This window comes from Scyliorhinus torazame, chromosome 9, assembly GCF_047496885.1.
Source record: "Scyliorhinus torazame isolate Kashiwa2021f chromosome 9, sScyTor2.1, whole genome shotgun sequence".
Lineage (NCBI taxonomy): Eukaryota > Metazoa > Chordata > Chondrichthyes > Carcharhiniformes > Scyliorhinidae > Scyliorhinus > Scyliorhinus torazame.
In genome coordinates, this window is record NC_092715.1 from 143,102,093 (window position 1) to 143,123,118 (window position 21,026).

The 21,026-nt window shown below is 43.4% G+C and overlaps 1 protein-coding gene across 1 annotated transcript in view; it reads left to right on the forward strand.

Annotated features, from left to right (window-relative positions):
* The first annotated feature begins 572 nt into the window (after positions 1–572).
* The window catches only part of anxa1a (annexin A1a), a 28,944-nt gene continuing 8,490 nt past the window's right edge, over positions 573–21,026 (forward strand). Inside the window, exons 1-10 of the mRNA XM_072516587.1 lie at positions 573–737; positions 7,049–7,115; positions 9,385–9,478; positions 9,816–9,910; positions 10,081–10,194; positions 12,283–12,373; positions 12,465–12,544; positions 13,751–13,807; positions 13,895–13,988; positions 15,576–15,671. Coding sequence (XP_072372688.1) covers positions 7,065–7,115; positions 9,385–9,478; positions 9,816–9,910; positions 10,081–10,194; positions 12,283–12,373; positions 12,465–12,544; positions 13,751–13,807; positions 13,895–13,988; positions 15,576–15,671 — 772 coding nt within the window. The 5' untranslated portion in view covers positions 573–737; positions 7,049–7,064. The remainder of the gene's footprint in view (positions 738–7,048; positions 7,116–9,384; positions 9,479–9,815; positions 9,911–10,080; positions 10,195–12,282; positions 12,374–12,464; positions 12,545–13,750; positions 13,808–13,894; positions 13,989–15,575; positions 15,672–21,026) is intronic.

Below are 21,026 nucleotides of genomic sequence, written 5' to 3' on the forward strand. Positions count from 1 at the left end.
GGGCGGGCCTGTGCCGTGGGGGCACTCTTTCCCTTCCGCCTCCGCTACGGCCTCCACCATGGCGGAGGCGGAAGAGACTCTCCCCACTGCGCATGCGCGGGAAACTTTCGGCGGCCGCTGACGCTCCCGCGCATGCGCGGGGAAACTGACAGCGGCCGCTGACGCTCCCGCGCATGCGCCGCATTTCCGCGCCAGCTGGCGGGGCAACAAACGCCATTTCCGCCAGCTGGCGGGGCGGAAATCCCTCCGGCGTCGGCCTAGCCCCTCAATGTTGGGGCTAGGCCGCCAAAGATGCGGAGACTTCCGCACCTTTTTGCCGGCGCGATGCCCGTCTGATTTGCGCCGGCTTTGGCGCCAGTCGGCGGGCATCCCGCCGTTGGGGGAGAATTTCGCCCCTGGCATTGATACAGGGGTAGGACTGATCTAATTCCCATGTGATTTTTGTTTGCAGAAGGTTGCGTGGAGACGTGGAAGTTATTTCCTGTCTCTGTGCCGACCTTCAGCTAGTTCACTGCAGCTGGCTCCAGTTTTTGTCTGGCTTGTAACATCTGGTAGTTGATTGGTTCATCATAGCCTGCAGTGCTCAGTCAATCAGATGGGCCAGTCTTAAATGACCTCATTGGGTGTGGTAATTGTATAAATACACCCTCAAACAGCTAGCTTGTTTTAGTTGTGATCTTCTTTATGCTTGGGAGGCTGTTCTTAGTTTGATCCCACAGGGTTTAAGTTAGCAGTTGGTAAGTCCTGATTTAAACATTATAGTGTTCCCTTGACCTGTTCTCTAAGTGTTGAAATGCTGGAAGTGCACAGTCTCTTGCCAAACAATGTTTTCATTTGTAATTGCATTATTTTAATGGAGTAAGCTTGAAACTGAATGTTTCTTCCTGAGTCTTGTGAGAAATGTTCTATTTCGGATATGTCATGTACTCTTTTTGTCCAACTACTTAATTTAAAGTCTATCTCAATAAACTAGTTGTTTGACACTTTTTCTTTGAAATGCTCAGTAAAAATTGGATTGTTGTGTGAGGAGGAGCATGATAGTAATAAATGGTTTGGAAGGGGGTTGAGGAATGTGGTATGGTAAGATCTTTAGCATGATGAATTGTCTAAGGTTTTTTTTTATCCTTTGCTAATCGTAACTGGGTGGGAGAATAGTGCGGTTTTCTTTTATAATTTCAATTTTAATTTTTAGACTTTGGTATACATTTCCTGAAATCAGCTGAGCATATTTTTAATTTGGGTAAAAATAAAATTGTAATGTGAATATTCATTGACTCAGCAAAATTTATTTGAGCCAAGTGTTCCCAACTCCTTTCAGCTTTGTGCTAAAAGGGACCTTTCCAAGGGCATGTTTAATTATCTAAATGTGCTTGCTAGCTGAAGGTATTTTGTGTGTATCATTGATGTACGGAGTTGGCATGCTCTTTACACCCAACTGGAGTAAACCATTGCATCCCGTGGCAGCAATTATGCTATGTTGCTGATGAGCTAGATTTTTTTAATCCACTATTTTTGGACTAAATGTTGAATTTAACTCTGCATGTCTGAAAGCTTTTTATAATTTTCAATGTCCTCTTGTCCCACCCCACTCAAAACAGTATAAATTGTGACAAACTATGGATATTTTTAAAAAAAAGTTATAATACAATTCTCACGTTAACTGACTTATTTGTGTTTTAATGAGTGATTGCTTGATTCCATGAGTTTTTACGTTGTCTCATCTCCCTCTAAGAAACATTGTCATGGACTTGGGTGTTCCTCATTGTTCATTCATTTCCTTTGCATCAAATTCTGGAATAGCATTATGGGAATTCCTGCTTGCTTCCTTCAGGAAGGTGCAGTACCACCCTCAAGGTCAACAGGGATGTGCTATCAATACTGGCTTTACTAGACATGTGTACATTCTGATAATGAATAGTTTAAAAGTGGTACAACTGTTCAAATTTTAATTCTTCCTAATCAAGGCAGTATCCTGCAGTAATGCTATCACAAGACTGCATTTGACAATTGATGATAAAAGATTAAATTGTGTATAAAAGTAGACCATTCGTAGCTGATCTACCTTGACTCCACCTTTGCATGCTATTCCTGTGACTTTGTATTTATGTACCATCTTTAACGTGCCTTGAGTGATTTGGTGTCCTATTAGGGAAAGTTACTAAATAAAAGAGGGCATTACACAGCTTGATCACCAATGATAGAGTCCAGAGTTGAGGAGTGCAAATATTTTGGAATGTTGTAGGGCTACAGGAGATTAGAGATGAGGAGGGGGTGGGGTGAGGCCATGGAGCAAATTGGGATGAGCATTTTAAAGTCTAGGTGTTGCTTTTCTATGAGCATGCAGGTCATTTGAACAGAGGGTTGATGGGTGAATGGGATCTTTTGAGATGAGACACAAGCAGCAGGGTTTTACATGATCTCAATACAGGACACTGTCAGGGGGCAGCATGGTGGCGCAGTGGGTTAGCACTGCTACCTCACGGCGCTGAGGTCCCAGGTTCTATCCCGGCTCTGGGTCACTGTCTGTGTGGAGTTTGCACAGACATTCTCCCTGAGTTTGTGTGGGTTTTGCCCCCACAACCCAAAAATGTGGACGCTAGGTGGATTGGCCATGCTAAATTGCCCCTGAACTGGGTGCTCTTAATTTATAATTTAAAAAAATATAAAAAAATACAGGACACTGTCGAGTATGGAGGTAACAGAAGTTTGAAATTGGGGTTTTGGCAACCGATTTTCTTAAGGTCACACCTAGTCAGGTAGCCTTGGTGGTTGAGAAGGCTGACCAAGTAAGAGTGCAGGTTGAGTGCTTGTGGTAAATAGTCTGGTTCAATCTCAGTTGCCAGAGCGAGGGATGGAGTTGGTGGTAAAGGAACAGAGATTGTAGTGACAATGGATGGAGTTGATGCCACTTCTGTTCGCCCAGTACTGGAGGAAGTTGGATTAACAGTCTGACTCTTTGGAGATGATGAAGAGTTATAGTCTGGTTCAATCTCCATTGCCAAGGCGAGTGATGGAGTTGGGCTGGTAAAGGAACAGAGATTGTAGTGACAATGGATGGAGTTGATGACATTTCAGTTCGTCCAGTACTGGAAGTTTGATTAACAGTGACTCTTTGGAGGCGATGGAGAGTTGAGAGGTGGTGATTGGCTAAAGCTGGTTGTTGTCGGCTTGCATATGAAAACTGTAGTTTGTTTTTTGATGGAAGCAAATTATTGCGGATGCTGAATACTAGAAAATCGCAACAGGTCTGACAGCATTTGCGGAGAGAAAGGAGATAATGTTCTCCAAACTGAGAACAAGAGACTGTGACCCCTAATTCTTGTCTCTCAACCAAGGGAAACTGCTTCCCAGTGTTACTCCATCTAGGATTTGATGTTTCAATTGCATTATTTTAAGTATAGGCCAAATAGACAATCTACTGTCCTTGTAGGACAATCTCCTAATTCCAAGAATTGATATCTACTGTCCTTGTAGGACAATCTCTTAATTCCTGGAATTGATACCTTTTTGTCGCACTCCTATCCTTCCTTGGTGAAGGAGTATACTTAAACTCCAAGATCCTTAAACTCCAGGATCCTGGGCGGGATTCTCCACTCCGTGCCGAAATGCCCACGCCATCGTGAACGCTGTCGAGGTTCACGACGGCGCGAAACGGCCCCGATCCCGAACGATTCAGGCCCCGACAATGGGCTAGGATCAGGGCCGCATCATCTATATGCGCCAGGCCTTGTTGCTGCGTAAAGGCGGCGCTGCATAGATGACGCAGCCGGCGCCGCATAACTGGCGTCACCTGCGCATGTGTGTTTGCCGTCCTCTCTATGTCCGCCCCGCAAGAAGATGGCGGATGGATCTTGCGGGGCTGCGAGAGGAGAAGGAGGTCCTCCTTCAGAGAGGACGGCCCGATGATCGGACGGCACCGATCGCAGGCTGCCGCCACCCCCCCCCCCCCCCCCCCCCCAAGCGTTTGCGCGCTGTTCCCGACAGCAGCGACCAGGCCTGGACGGCGCCGGGGGGAACCCACTGTTTTGGCCTGGCCGCTCGGCCCATCATCCGGGCCTGAAAATAGTGGGGGTGCCGGAGAATCGCCATTTTGTGTGTCTCCGGCCCGCGGAAGTCGACCAGGCCGTTCCCGCCTCTTGGGAGAATCGCGGGAGGGCATCGGACCGGCGTCCTGGGAAATTTTGGCGGCCCAGGCGATTCTCCCAACCGGTGTGGGAGTGGAGAATCTCGCCCCCTGTGTTTGTGCTCTATAAACCCTATTGTAATAGAAACCACCATGTAATTTGCTCGATCGATTGATTGATTACAATACAGTGCTTACATGCTGACTTGCTCTGATTTGCATATAATAATATAGGTGTCTAGGCATCTACACTGTGTTGCCCTATTAATTTTCTTTTCATGTACTAAATCTGTTTGGGCTGCATGCAGAGAAATACTTTTCACTCTACCTTGGTACATGTGTCCAATCTGAATATCATTTCCCAGTCTTGTGTTTTAAATATCCTGCTCTTTTAATTTCAATGCTTTACATTATTTTTTTTAAAAAGCATGTGTTCCTGATTCTGCATCCAAGTATTTTACCATTAATAGTAACATGGGTGTAGGGGATCAAGTTGCACAAAGCCTTGGCGTGATTCAGTATCGAGCATTTTAGTGCCAAAAATGATCCATTTGCTGATCAGATTGTTCCCCTCTTTCATGACTATGGGTCACTCAAATTTTTCTTTTAGATGTGTCTGTATTGGGGCAATAAGCATTAAAAACTTGCTATTGAAATTCATTTTGGAGCTCCAAATCCATTAATATTGCACACATTAATTTCTGGAGCCTCAAACTTCTCAGACACCAGTGTTTAAAAGGATAAAGGAATTTTGGGCTCTTTGACCATGGCAAGTTTGAAAAATATTACTTTCTGATGTCTAGAATCATGCTGGTTAGATCACTGGACACATTTTTTTCCAAGTAAAATAAACTTGAGCTTGCTTCATTAATTTCTGTACTTCACATCTTTTGGATTTTTTAAAGCCATCAAGTAGGTGTGAAAGAAACTTGGCCAAGACTAGTTATTTAATTTCTGTAATGACCACAAATTTAATTTGAACTGTTGCCTAACGTTCAGTAGGCAGCTCTCTTGCAATTAGAAGGTTGTGGATTTAAAATTGAGGCTGATGGTCCTGAGGGAATACTGCACTGTCAGATGCTCTTTCAGGTAAGATATAAATACTGATCCTGCCTGTACTTTCAGGTGGCTGTAAAAGAGCCCATGACACTATTTTGAAACACTTTTGAACTCCCTGGAAAAATGGGCAATATCTACCCCTCCATCAATATCACAAGATATGAGTCACTATCACATTGCAGTTGTGCACAGCTAGGTTTCCCAACTTACACAGTAGCTGAAATACTTTTTATAGCTTTTAGTGCTTTGTGACATCTGGCTGTGAATAGTGCTATAAAAATGCAAGTCTTTATTTTACTTGTGCCATAGTCCTAGGGTGACTTTCTTGAGGCTTGCACTGAATTGAGGTTTGAGTTCCCATTGGGGATGCTATTTGTTCAGCAGTTCAGGACTTGCATATAGGCCAACACTTTTCAATTCCCGGCCCAGTGGGCATTCGAACTGCCGGGGCTGGAGTTAGTGGCAAGAGCCTAGTAGCTGGAGCTGTTTTAAAGCACTCGGTGCTCCACTTACTATACACTCCCGTCAGCCACAAAGATGGCACAGAAGACCTGCCCCTCACGGCTCAGAGCCGGAGGTGGACCTGCAGTTTCATGCCAGTGAGTGCAGAGGGACCCCCTCTTCCCCCAATGTGGGCACGGGGTGAAGCCTGCCCTCAACACTGCATGGGAGATGGTGTCAGAGGCAGCCAGTGTTGGAAGCTTCACCAGGAGAAGATGGCTGGTAAATTCAGAGGGGTGGAGGACACTATTGAGTCCTCTGCCCTGAGGGGCAGAAGAACAGGTGGGTTCCAAAACTGTGGTATAGGTGTCTGGGTGGGCTCTTCTGATCCACTGCTCCCTCTGCAGGGGTATGAAGGTGTCCAGAGGCGGGGCCTGGGTGGGCTCCCAGATGGTCTGAGGCTCTCTGCATTTAAAGGACACTAGCAGCACTGTAGTGTGAGCAGCCAGGAGCCTGAACATAGCACCAAAGGGTGCATTTAAAAGACGGACTGCCGCATGTCGTGCAGGACATCCAGAGTCCGCCGACTTAGCACCCAAGTTACTGCCCCTGCTCAGGCAGCCATCTCCCAGCAAGCCTGATGTTTATTCAGGTTTGTTTAAACCTCTTGCTCCCTCCTCGCAGTCATGACATCCAGTCCATGTTTATGGTCATTCATGCCCATGAGATGTCTGCCTGTGAGGAATGGAGCATCGCAGAAGGGCGGAGCATGCTGTGTCCAACCTGCTATTCATATTTAAATAAAAGTAAATGTTGCTGGTTTTGCATGCTAGTGTGGGATGCAAACCTACTACCAGCCAGTGACTGGGACATGGCGCCTGAATTGACGTTGTGTGTGGACCTCTATTTTGCTGGATGCCTTATTCTCTGCCCATTCACACTTCGTGAGACAGAGAATTGACCCTTAGTTGGGCCGTGACTGCATTTTGCACTTTCCATTTCCAAATGAATTTAAATTTTGCCCTTCTGGCAGTATCTGCTTATGATAGCTGAGACCTGGTCTGGGGAGTAGAAGAAATGAGATGGTGGGCATGTGTGCATATTTGGAGTAAGATAATGAAAGATAGCATGGGATTGTACTTCAGCAAGAATCACTGACCTCTGCTGAGAATGTGAAGGGTTGCCCAAAAAGTAATTTTTGTAGGAAATTAATAAATTGGCTTTGATTGTAGAAATGTGCCATGTGAGCAAACCAATTAGCCCTCCAATTAAGGAATGTTTTCTTATGGAGCTGTTCCTTTAAATAGCCACCATGTTTTATTGATTGCATATGGCAACCCCCAAGGCATTTTTATTTTAAAATTGTTTGGAAATGCTATTTTACAAATGATTTAACCCAAATTATTATTTTATTTTCCTTCACAGAGCAGCAGCACCAAAAATGGCATCTAACCTTGTCAGCGTATTCCTGCAGCAAACAATGCAGGCTAACGTAAGCTTCATAATTTTCAGACTCTTCTTTACAAGGGCAGTAAGATGCACAAGTATCACTGGAGGGTTTGTGAGGTACTGTTGAATCACATGAATTGCGGAGGCAAAATAGGGGTCAAATTCTAGCCGGGTTTGTGAGGTGCCCTTGAATGAATTGGGGGAGGCAAAATAGGTGCCAAATTTTAGCAATATCTTGTTGATCTTATTTCTGGCATATTGTCTGGTTATAGTCCATCACTAAATATGGCAAAAATTGCTGAATATGAATCCCTCACTTTGGGGCCAAGAGTCAGAAACTCCAGTGACATCACTGCATAAATCTTGAAGAAACTGTTCTGCAGTATTGCAGAGTTTCTGATTCTAACTCCTGAGTTGAATTGGAAAGTATTCCGTGTTATCTGAAAGCTATGATTGGCCTCCAATGCAAATCCTAAATTAAACATCCAACTCGACTTAGCATTTCCTGAAAAAAAGAGAAACTGTATAGTTGAGATTTGGTCTCCATGTTGAAGTCCAATCGGAGTTACAATACTATCTGTCTTGCTGTAGCCTGAGCCAGAGTTTAAAATCCCTGAAATTCTTTGAATTAAAAGTTTGAGGGGAAAAATAAAGTGGGCATGACATTCTTTGCATGTGCTGCTGCTTGGTGTTCTGCATGATGACTTGCTGGAAATCCCAGGACAACATGGGGTGGGGTACGGGTAGGTGGAGGCTTCACTTGAGGCAATCCCAAGGAGGTATCATGCAGTTTTTTCTTGGCCTAGATTGCCCTTCCTGAACATCCTGAAATTGTCTCTTGTTGTCATCCTCAACCTTGGTTATGCCTATATTCATCACAAGTGCACTTGCATTTCAATGGCTCCATCTATCTATGTTGTAGCACTTTTCTGCTCCTGTGCAGATGCGTCTATTGATGTTGCACCTGTGCAGATGCAGTCAAAGGATGACCTAGTCAGTGACATTTGGCTGGATTAGGGAATTGATTCTTAAAGTAAATGTAGTACTGTTTAAGAGAAATGAGTGCAGTGGAAATCTAGTTGAATAACAACAAATGAAGGTTAGGACAAATCCAGATCAATCTTAAACTGATGTTGGCAAAGGGGGAATCTCAACTCCATCTCAGACATACATTTTTGGATTTTGAATAAATTGATCCACTGGGGATTGAGTCCCATTATCCTGGATTTTCATGTAACTTTTCCCACTCCATGCCATTGTTAGATAAATGGCAAGCAGTTCATTTGTGTCTCAATGTAGCAGTTTGGTGCTTGAAAAAGGGATGAAAAGGAATTATTTCACTCTATAAATTAGAATGTGGATCAAAATGGTAGGAGCCCATTATTGATGGGAGAGGCCAAGCATATGTTGGTGGCTGAAGTGTAGGCAGTGTATGTAGACATGGCTGTTCTGGTGCCTGGCCAGGATCCGGATCTACCAGTCCATGAGCTAACCTTTTTTTTGCAAACCAACATTCCTATAAACTAATAAGAAAGCAGTAATCTGGATTGCCCCTGTAATTGGATCTTCTTGGGGGGGGGGGGGGGGGAATTATTTTGGTTTGTATCTTAGTTGGTCTGTTTTGGGTAACAAATGGTGAGTATTTTTTATTAACTTCCAAAGCCAGACTACATGGGGGGGATTCTCCAAAATTGAGACGAAGTTTTTGCACCATAGTGAACCCCGTCGCATTTCACCACGGTGCAAAATGGGCACGGGGTGACTGATTCTGACCCTCGTGCTGCTCCAGCCTCCCTTCCTGGTGCCCAATGGGTGCTGCACCAACCCGCGTATGTGCAGTTGGGCCGTGCCAACCTGTGCATGTGCGGGGGACTTCTTCAGTGGGCCGGCTGCGCAACAAAGTAGGCCTGGAGGGGGGGGGGGGGGGTGGAGAGGCCGGCCCGCCGATTGCGGGCCAGACCCCATTGGAGGCCCCCCTGGTGAAGGAGTGCCTTTCCCTGCCCCACCGGCCACCACCCCCCGCAACCCTTCGCGCAGAGTTTCCGCCGGCAGCGACCAGGGGTGAACGGTGCCGGCAGGACTCTTTATCAGCACGGCCGGAGAATTGGCGGCCCTGGCGATGCAGGCACTGTGTCAAACGTGCTGGCGCAAATGGTGCCGATTCTCTGCACCTTGGAGAATCGCTCGGGGCGTTGTGGCGCAGTTGTGACGATTCTCTGGCCCGGCTCAGAGAACCCCCCCCCCCCCCCCCCCCCCCAACCCCTGTGTTATGTTCTCACTTTGACTCTTTCTTCACTTTCTTTTCTATACAGTACCCATCCCCTAGTGGACCAACAATTACTCCATTTCCTAATTTTGATGCAAGTGCTGATGCTGTTGCTTTAAATAATGCACTCCATGCAAAAGGTGAGCAAGAAATTCAAGTGTGGCTTATTTGCTTAACTTTAACTTTCAAAAAATGTTGTGTGCTTTCAGTTAATTGAATGCTGTGGTTTGGAAATAGAGTTTTAGGAGCTTCCTGAAACTAGATCCTGTTTTGAACCGTTGTGAGTTGAGCAGTTTTTGTTTTCCTGAAATGTACGTATTGCAGGTACAGCTGCAATATTTAGTGTGTGTATATGTTGGTCGATCGAGAACTCAAAACCTGCTGTTGGGTGTGCCTATTACTAGTCAGTCTGCCTTGTCTACCTTTTTGCAGAACCTAATCGCTATGGCTGACTTTTGTTTCTTGTAATTTTGCCAGGTGTGGATGAAGAAGGGATCATTAACATTTTGACAACACGGACCAATTGGCAGCGGCAACAAATAGCAGCAGAATATCAACAGAGTGTAGGAAAGGTCAGTTACGGATTCTGCAGCTCCATTTTCTTCTCGACAGTTGAAAATGCTGATTAAACTGGCCTCATAGTGAAGCTAACTCATAAGCTCTGGGAAACATAATTTTATTCTTTGTTAGGGGCATAAACTGTTAAGCATTATGAAGATACATACCTTTCTTTCTCTGCCAGCAACTGAAAGATGTCATGAAGAGTAAACTGTCTAGTAAGCTGGAGACTGTTGCCCTTGATCTACTGCAAACTCCAGCCAAGTTTGATGCACATCAGTTGCATTATGCTATGAAGGTAATTTTTGTAAACCTATTTCTGTATTTGATATTCCTTTATGATTCACCATATTATTTATCATATGCAAACTGATGTTTCTCATAACTAGTGTAATACTAACACTGGTGGTGAGTGGTCAGGAAATAAAAGTTAGCAACCTCGAACAATAGACCTTAAACTGCTGAAAAGAGTGTCAATTGAATCTTGCATTGTCTTCATGCAAATCATCCAGTAAAGTTCCGAAGTGAGAAACTGCTTTGAGTTGTAGATTTACAGCATCTCGTTGTTTACAGCACGAGTCTGTGCTGGCTCTCCAGATGAGCCTAGTGTCACAGCCCTGCACATTCTTTGTTTTTCAGATATGAACCCTGATCTCTCCCAACTACCCTGGTAATTAAGAACTTGCAAGATTTGCTCAATAATTACTCATTGAACCTCCCAGTTGAGTCTAGTGCAGCAAATATCAAGTTCATGGATCATGTTTGCTGCTGGAATTGTGCAGCAAGTTAATTTAAAACGCTGGGTATTTGTGATTTCCAGAACATTTAAAAATGGCAGTTCAAAAGTTTACCCATGTTTGCTGAATAGGAGATGGAGCTATAAAGGGTGGGCTTGTGTAGCTGGAGAAATTGGACATGAGAGATTATTGCCTTGGAGGTCAGTTTGAGGATATGCCACAGCAAGCTATAAAGATGAGTGGAGTTTAGGATGACTCTCGTTTCAATGTATCTGGATCTTTTGCTATTTGAAACTAGTGTAGTTTGCAGCTCAAAGGGAAGTTGGCCAAAATGAATTGCATTTCAAATATACAGTAGGTCTGTCTTGCAAAAAAAAAAAATAACAAGCAGCCTTAGCTTGGAAGCATTGAAAAGGAACCAGAACAAATGCCTCCTGTTTTGAGGGTGAATGGAAGTTTACTCTTGGGAATAGCTGGAGCTAATAAATTCTCCAGCGGACTGTTGAGTGGTCCCTACAGAAGTAAATAATTTTGTCATAAGAGAATTCTTGAAGATACGAAGTGAAGTTGTGACTGAGGCAAGTAGTGGGTTAGTGGTGCTTATTGTACATATTAAAATTTCTACCCCACTTCTATTGGTCTTTGGTTTTCTTTTTTTAACTGTTAATAGTCCCATACTGGATTGTACCCTTCCTAAGCAAGTGAATAATTGGTGTGTCTAATTTCTTCTGTACAGAATTGTTCTTGGAGATTTAAATGTCAGTCCTTTATCTGTTCTTGCCTAGTTTAAGTCACCACCTTTGGTCACTTTTTTGTACTTTGCCCAAATTTTTTATGAAATGTGCAATATCAGTGGAGATCTTGCCATTAGATATAGATAAAGATGTGCAACTTATTGTACATTCAGCAATCATTCTCATTTTGAATAATATTCAAAAAATGTGACTCGGCATAGATCTTTCTCTTCACTTCAGCTGAATGCTACAATTGACCAGAGGGTATATTTACAAGTTTGCCTGGGTAGTTTCCATATGATGTATGTGGATGGGGTTTGTTCTTGTACAGAGACAATTACTGAGGCGTACTAAAGAACATCCTAGTCGAGAAATTATTATAGTATAATAAACTGTGCAGGAAACTAATGCTATCAAACTGGAACTAATACGAACACAACTGACCACAATGATTTCTCCTCCAGGCTGCAATGTCACGTGCTATTACTTGCCTGACACCTCCTGGTCAGAGGCTATACATATTTACACATATACTTGTTTATGCATATCTTTACAGGTGGGTTTGGGGGAGTGTTTGAGATTTTGCTTTTGTGAATCACTTCAGATTGCTTTTCCTCAGAACAGAACACCAGCTATCATTACCACTGATGCTAATTTAGCAATTATATTCTAGCAAAATATTTTGATGCCCTAAATAAATTGATCAATATTTCAGGAAACCATTATCAATGCCAATCCTAAATCCTGCTGCTCTGGGTATGTTGATATAGCAGTTTGATCTTCAGTAGAGAATGGAAATGGCATTACACAAGTATGTTGTAAGCCATGGTTTCCAATTTTTAATAAATTTATGTTTCTTCCTAAGCCTACTTGAACATGTTATTGTATTAATTTTCTATGTTAATATGTTGATAGGGTTTAGGTACTGATGAAGACTGTTTGGTAGAGATCCTGGTATCTAGGAATAACCAAGAAATAAAAGAGATAATTAAAGCTTACAAAGAAGGTAATATATTCATAATGTGTATTCCAAGAGGATTGGGAATAGCTCACCAAATCCCCACTCAACAGAATGCTGGTTCTTTTTTTTTTTGTAGAATTCAAAAGTGACCTGGAGGACAAAATTAAGTCTGATACATCGAAGGACTTCCAAAAAGCTTTGATTGCTTTACTTAAGGTATAGTGGTTTTGCAACATTGAACTACGTTTTCACAACAGCAACATGTGTTTTTTCAGAACATTTTTGGTCTTGCGACTTTGCCGAACATGAAGTGTACTAAGCACAACAAAGATTAAAGAAATTTCCATTTTGAGGACAAAGTAAATACCTTGAGATTGTAGCAAGCATTTTATTTTAATAAAATAAATAAAAAATAAACTCCTGAGCTTTTATTTTGGTGTGTTTCTAAAATCAGAAAGGCACAAACCCAATGCATATATATTAAAGGATTTCTCTATGGTGGGTATGCTGTCCACTATTCCATGTAATCCCATAGCTACCTTGACTATACCTACTCCACATTCTACCTCTTGTAAGGGCTTCATTCCATAATCTCAGTTTCTCTGCATCTGTTCTGATGAACTTCCATAACCATGTTCTTCTCCCTACCTCAACCGAGAATCTTTTTTTACATTTACCCCTTCCCACCTGCCTCACTGTCCAATGCCACAAAAACACCACCTCCAGGTGAAGCAACAAGTTACTTGCACTACTTCAAAAGGCCTGCAGCTCACAATGGGGAAGCGAACACCGATTTGCAGAAGCCTCTGCTCAGCTTGGGGCCATGCTTGCAGACTTGGCATTTTAATTAGTCTCTCACTCCTTCCTTGGCCAGCTGCAGTGTTCCAATGAAGCTCCATGCAAGCTGGCACAAGAGCATCTAGTTTTCCAATTAGGAACTATACAACCTCTTCAACAATTTAAGATCAGCATTTTTGCCATATGGCGATCTTAAATCATTCAAGTTTTTGCTTTTGGACAGCTGTTTATTCTACCAGCCATTGACATCACTTTGGACAAAGTGTTTTCTGGAACCACTTTGTTTGTTCCATGACATCTTCAAGTGATTCTCTCCTGTCCTCCACCATCCCAGATCCTTTGTTCTTCTTCCTCCTTCCTCGACGACCGCATAAAACTGAGCAAACCTAATCCTGGAGTTGTATTTGACTTTGAACATTTACCCCTCCACAGATGTCTCTGGATCTACCTAGTATTTGCTGCACTATTTTTAGTTCAGATTTCCAATATCCACTGCTTTACTTTCAAACCAATGTAATGGGAGCAGTAGTTAACAGCAAATTCTGTTGACTCTATTCAAGGCCTAATTTTTCATAAAATAACAGTTTCAAGAATATCATTTTAAAATCTCTTCTACATTGCTAGGCATCCAGAGATGAAGGCTGTGAAGTGAATCATGATCTTGCTGATGATGATGCAAGGGTGAGTAATTGGTTACTTCTCAACTTGGTGTGCATTGTCCACAAAAACAAGTCCGTAACTAGAACTATCCTGAAATATTTAATCTAGGCCTTGTATGAAGCTGGTGAAAAAAGAAAAGGGTCTGACGTTGACACCTTCATTAATATTCTCACAAGCAGAAATGCCACTCACATGCAGACAGGTAAGAGCTCACCTCCAAACATTGGTTCTGGCACAATCAATTAAAATACATTTTTGTTGCACTTTTTAATTGTGTTAACCAACAGTTAGTGTGGAATTTGGTTGCCTGTCAATATAGTTCTTGGGATAATATCTGCTTTGCTTACCATATAATGTCGGACAAGTGATCCAGTCAACTCATTTATTTTTAATAAAAAATGTTTTTTAAATCTCTGAATTGGTGGTCAGAATGTTTGTGTAGATAGATACGAAGTAATCTGGCGTGCTTTCACTAGTCTTTTGGTCAATTTCCAAAGGTTTGCCGTGGCATTTGTGGTTAATAAGTATTTTAATAATAAGGCTTCAGTGGTGTATCTGAAGGATAACCCAAGAAATGTGACACTGAATACTGGACTTGTATTTAAAGCGTGGATGGAGGTGAATCATAACCATCTTGCTAATAAAGGGATTTTTGGATCTAAAATCAGAATTTGGGTTTGTTAAATGAACTATTGTCCACGTTGAGATCCAGAATAAAACTAATTCACTGGAACATCAATCCTTTGAAAAGTGGCACACTTGAGGGAGCAATGATGAAATAGTGGTCATGTCTCTGAGCTAGTAATCCAGAGAACGGGCTAATCTGAGGAACATGGGTTCAAATTCCTACCATGGGATATGGCAAAATGCAATATAAAGCTAGTCTCAAACCATCATAAATTGGTCATTCAAAAAAGTATGCTCCTTTAGGAGAGAATATCTGCCATCCTTACTTGGTCTTGCCTGCATGTGACCCCAGGCCCACAGTCATGTGGTTTACTCTTAATTACCTTCTGAAATAACCTAGCAAACCACTTTGTTCAAGGACAATTAGGAATGGGCAAAAAACATTGGCCCTGCCAAGGATGTCCACATCCCATGAAAGGGCAAAAGACTTTGGTTTGGTGGTTAGCACCACTGCCTCACGTTGCCAAGGACCTGGATTCAATCCTGGCCCCAAGGGACTGTCCATGTTGAGCTTGCACATTCTCTGCGTGGGTCTCACCCCCAGAACGCAAAGATGTGCAGGGTAGGTGGATTGACCATGCTAAATTGCCCCTTAATTGGGTGCTGTAATTTTTTTTTTTTTTTTAATTAAAACCTAGCATGACTTAGTCTCAATCTTAAACTACTTTGTACGCATGATCAGAAGTTCTCCTTTGAGCACCATATGATAACCAGCATGTAAGGGAGAAGTCTGGGAAGAATGGTTACAGGCCAGGTATGAAACGATTAGAAACTGAATAAGCTTGAGATTGTTGGAAAGGGGAGAGTAAAGCCAATCGGGGTAAACTCCGAATGGGTTCTTCTGCTTATTTGTCTATTCACTACTTGGTTATAGTAGCTAATTGGCAGCAACAATTTTAACTTATTATTTACCCCAAACTGCTTTTTGATTTTTAACATTGCAATGGTAAGCATATTTTAAGCGAACAATTTTGTTATCAGATAGCATTGTAAATTCACAAAAGTTAGGAAAATCCTTGTAATAATTAGGCACAACTTGTGAAACTATTGTTGGCATGTCATTGAGTATTCATGGTCACTAATTGCCCTGTATTCTTTCCAGTGTTTCAGAGATACACCAAATATAGTAAACATGAGGTTGGTAAAGCATTGGATCTCGAACTGAGTGGGGACATAGAAAATGTTCTCATGTCTTTGGGTATGTGAAATATTATCTAAACCTTTTTATATTCCATTTCTATTTAAATCTATGCAAAGTAACCCATCCTTCTAGTGGTGAAACCTCCATTCTGAACATTTGAGTTTGCCCAAAAGCATCACCTTGGTTTCAGACTGATGCTGGTTTAGAGCAAATAAACAGCATTATTTCAAAAAGGTCTGGCTTTTCAGCCCTGACTTGGGAGAGTGCAAGGTTGTAACATATCCTGGCTCAATGGAAATGACCTAGGAGAAAATGATTCGACACAGTCAGGCCAGGGGAAGATGGAATAAGTGTACAAGTTGCTTGGTGCAGAGCCTGGCTGGACGGCAGGCCAGCCTTTATGCTCCAGCAGTATACAAAATAAACAAACGACCCTCTTTTCACACCACCTCACATATTTCCATCCATGCTACTGCATGTCATTTACCTATCCTCATGGCTCATCGGCCCTATGTAAACTGAGTTTACAGTACACTAGTTTAACCCTAATACATGTCCCCCACCCACCAATTCTTGCCCTAGCACCTCTCCTATCAATTTGGGACCCATGCTGAGATTAAATTTTTTTTAAACTCCCCAAGTGTCTATTTATTGTTCTTATAAGCCTTTCTCCTGGCTGAGCATGTGTGGGCTTTGGGGGTGGGGCTCCAGGTTGTAAGTCCTGCAAACCCAGCCCTGTTCCAGTGCTCCTGTTTTGTTGAGCTTTATTCCTTGTATAAATACGAACTTCCTTCTTTTAACTATAGATTTCATACCATGCAGAAGGAGGTCATTCTGCCCATTGAGTTGATACTGACCCCCTGAAAGAGCACCCTGCCCTATCCCCATAACCCCACCAACCTAACCTGCACATCCCTGGAAACTTTGAGGGACAATTTAACATGGCCAATCCACCCACCTGCACATCTTTGGACTGTGGGAGGAAACCCACACAGACACTGGGAGGAAGTGCAAATTCCACAGTCACCCAAGCCTGGAATTGAACATGGATCCCTGGTGCTGTGAAGCAGCAGTGCTAGCCTCTGCCATCCCCAACTCCATTACTCATTATGACTTGTTTTTACTTTAAACACCTTACTCGCTCTCAGCCTATTTACTAAGTATTCCTTTCAATAACTAGCATTTCATTCATTGCATAATCCCTGTATGCACATTGGGAATAAAAAAAATAGTGGGAGCTTTGCACAAAATTCTATTATGATAGAGCACTTGTATGTGGCAGAAGTTCACTTGCAAGGTATCAAATGGTCTATTCTCAACTAATGCATCACTTCATTTGAAGTGGCATGGGGAAAAATTGATAGTAATGTGACCTTGCCAGCATCAAAGAACAAGAATGAGCAGTGTTCACTGACTTTACAGTTAACTGTAAATTTGGTGTCCTGTTTTGAATGTGCTTTAAAATGTGTTCAGAGACGTAACATCACATGATTGAGCAACAGATTTGTAGGGAGAGAAATTTCCGACCTTGTGCGAGTTCCCAATATGCATATAGTAGCTGGACTACTATATAGTATACCCAATAGTATTACTGTGGAATTGTTTTCTCTTTTTTTTTCCTCCACACTCTGATGTATTGACAACGTTTATAGTGCATTTGATGACCCTTGAACTACAAGTCAGGACAACACAACCTTGTATATGGGTGAAATCAGTGTTTATGGCAAACACCAGCAAAAGACACACTGACAACTTTGACATGAAGTCTACAAAGCTTAGTACTGCCTGTGGAGGAGACTGTGATAAAGCGCTCAAAGGGTAGCATTGTGTATAGCACAAATGCTTCACAGTCCCAGGTTCGATTCCCAGCTTGGGTCACTGTCTGTGCGGAGTCTGCACATCCTCCCCATGTGTGCGTGGGTTTCCCCCGGGTGCTCCGGTTTCCTCCCACAGTCCAAAGATGTGCAGGTTAGGTGGATTGGCCATGCTAAATTGCCCTTAGTGTTGGGTGGGGTTACTGGGTTATGAGGATAGGGTGGAGGTGTGGGCTTGGGTAGGGTGCTCTTTCAAAGAGCCAGTGCAGACTCGATGGGCTGAATGGCCTCCTTCTGCACTGTAAATTATAGGATTCTTCTGTACTCTATATACCCAGTCTTGGAGAATAGACAAGCCTGAAAGAATCTCACCTAGACCCTGAACACAATGAAACATGGTGGCAGCAGACAATAACTAGAGCCTGCTACAGACTTGGGAAAATAAAGAGAAGGAAGAAATTCAAAACTCCCCAAACTGTCAAGAGCATTGTTGCAGCAGGTACAAACTGAAATGTGGAGTGCAGCGAGTACTGACCTGAAACAAAGCAGCACCAGTGACGCTCTGCAGCAGAAGCACCGATTCCATTGATCCAAATGTTAGAGGCCCAGAATTGGAATAAGTAGAGGTTCATGCGATAAAGAGCTTCTTCTGACTTGCACAAAGATCAGGTCAGTAATTACTTTATGTAGTTGGATATATTGCTGACATAATGTTAGCAACATGAGGGGTTGATGAGACTTCAATTTTGTATGGAGGCCAAGAATTGATTCCCTAATTCTGCATCTGTAGATACTGGTAGAAATGATCAAGTTCAAAGAGCATGGATATCACAGGCTGGCAGAGAACTGATGTGGAATAAGGGATGAATTGATTTGCGACAGCATTATTGTTGGTATACTAATATGAAGCATTACCAGATCCCTTCCAAACAAAGGATTTATTATTCAAGGCAAATTGCCTCTAGATGGGAGGCAAACTTGAGCTTTGAAAACAATTGGCCATTTGTGTCCGCTGCCTGACAAAATGCATGTCAACTGCCATCTTGGAATGTCTTTGTGGCATGAACAAAGTGCACCAGCAGATTGTCCACCAGGAGGCAGTGTCACCTTCCTAGGGATGCATGTGATAACTGGCGTATGGACACCTCCAATTAAATTGGACACTGGACAGGAGCTTGTTTAGTAGACCAAGTGAAATGCTCTGGCTCTAGCAGTCTTTGCCAATGATAAATTACAGTCTTGGCATGAAATGAAATGAAAATCGCTTATTGTCACTAGTAGGCTGCCAAATTAAGTTACTGTGACAAGCCCCTAGTCGCCACATTTCGGCACCTGTTCGGGGAGGCTGGTACGGGAATTGAACCGTGCTGCTGGTCTGCTTTAAAAGCCAGCGATTTAGCCCAGTATGCTAAACCAGCCCCATGAGTCCTTTGGAGTCTTTCTTGGGTTCAGAGCTGTACTGGGAATGTGTGGACTCCATATCCAGCAATAAAAACACATTCGGCAATAAAAACAACGATCTTTATCAGTCAATTATTAATGATTAAAACGAAATGGGAAAAAAAAGTCAACTTGTATATCAGAACCCCAAATTGCCCTGTTCTTGTCTGCTCCTAAGATGGTGAACTTCCATTTGGTTCATACATCAGTTTCCCCAACCCTTCATGTTATCTCTTGCGCATCCACCCTCCCAGGCAGTCAGGTTGGGAGAAGTGTTGATGCCGTCAAACGCTATCGCGTTTCTCAACGGTGTCAACACTGCCTCCGGATTAGAAATTCTGGGCCCTACTGGGGGCCAGCACAGCACTGGAGCGGTTCACGCCGCTCCAGCAGCTGATCCCGGTGCAAACTGGGCACTGCGGGATCCCCGTAATGCACAGCGGTGCTGGCGCCAATGTGCATATAAGCCGTGGCTTCCTTCAACGCGCTGGCCCTAACGCAACATGGCGCAGGACTACAGGGGCCGACACGGAAGAAAGGAGGTCGCCAGCCAGAGGCTGGCCTGCCGATCGGTGGGCCCTGATCGCAGTGGTGGGCCCTGATCGCGGGCCAGGCCACAAGGCCCCCCTGGACCCTTCCCCGCTGAGAGCAGGTGTGGACGGCGCTGGCAGGACTCGCGTTTTTACGACGGCCACTCGGCCCATCCTGGGCCGAGAATCAGCTGGCTCCGTAGAGCGGCCCCTGACTGGTGCCGTGCCAACCACGCCGGTGCCAATGCTCTGCAGAGAATTGCGTGCCGGTGACATGGCGCAGTTCGCACCGGTCGTGGGGATTCTCCAGGCCGGCCCCATGCTGAGAATCCTGCCCCAAGTCTCAGACTTTAACAAAGTAAAGGTCTGGTAAACATGAGCGTTTTATCACTAGTCTCCTCCACAGGCACTACGAGGCTTTGTAGACTTCATGTCAAAGTTGTCGGTGTGTCTTTTGCTGGTGTTTGCCATAAGCACTCTGATTTCACCCATTTACAAGGTTATGCGATGTCCTGACCTTGTAGTTCAAGGGTCATCAAATGCACTATAAACTTTTTCAATACATCAGAGTGTGGGGGGAAAAAATAAAGGGAGAAAACAATTCCACAGTAATACTAATTGTTTAATTTAACTCCAGCACATTATTACTTTAGAGACCTCAATATAGATTATTTTTGATGCAAAATGTTAGAATTGATAGTGGATGTAGGCTTGTACAGACTGCGATGAATAAGTCCCAAAGTCAAATTGCGAAACTGAAGTACAAAGATAGAGAAACCTTGAACCGCTCTGCCATGGCAAAAAGATGAAGCTAATCTATAAAGTGGATGAAGTTGCTGATGAGGCCAATAACACATCATTCAGGAATGAATTTTCTTCTGGGGTTGGTGAAGTTTGTACCATATCCCCCTACAGGCTGACGCTAAACCAATTTACCTCTTCACACAACCTCACCCATTTTTGGACAAATCTGAGAATGAAACTGTGCAGGTGCAAGGGGTTATATCAGTCACCACACCAACAAAAGATGTTCAGGAATGAGAATCTGTGGATTTCACTCAACTGAAAAATCAGTGGATCATGGTGATTTCACCCAACGGCCTCCATGGATGAGTCTTGCCAAACTAGCGAAGAGTACTTTGGGTGGGATCTGTGAATTTTGGCAGTTGCCTCTTTGGATGAAGAATCCCGATTACGGACCGATGTTTTATAATGCCATTTGATCATTGTTTCAGTAGATTGCTTTCTGGATAGTAATGGCTCAAATGCTAGGTGAAGGGAATAATATCATACTTGTACATAGCCCCGCATGCTTCATGGCATGCCTGCCCATGGGAATCTACTTGGATGTATGAAGTGCTCACTTAACTACAATTGCCCATTTTCCTGTAAGCTATGGCCTTCAGCTGTGCAGCCGGAGGCCTCTGTGGTCGATGGGGCACAAGAGGCTAGGGTTGCCTCCAGAATGGTGTGGTGATATGCATAAGGCAAGTTTGTAGATGGTGTTATGCACAATCTCTGACCACTAGGTGGCAGAGTAAACCCAACAGGTGACCCTGTGGCCTGGGAGTTGGATTAGGTTGTGCTGGAGGATAGACATGTATTTTGCAGTAATTCCACAATAGTTA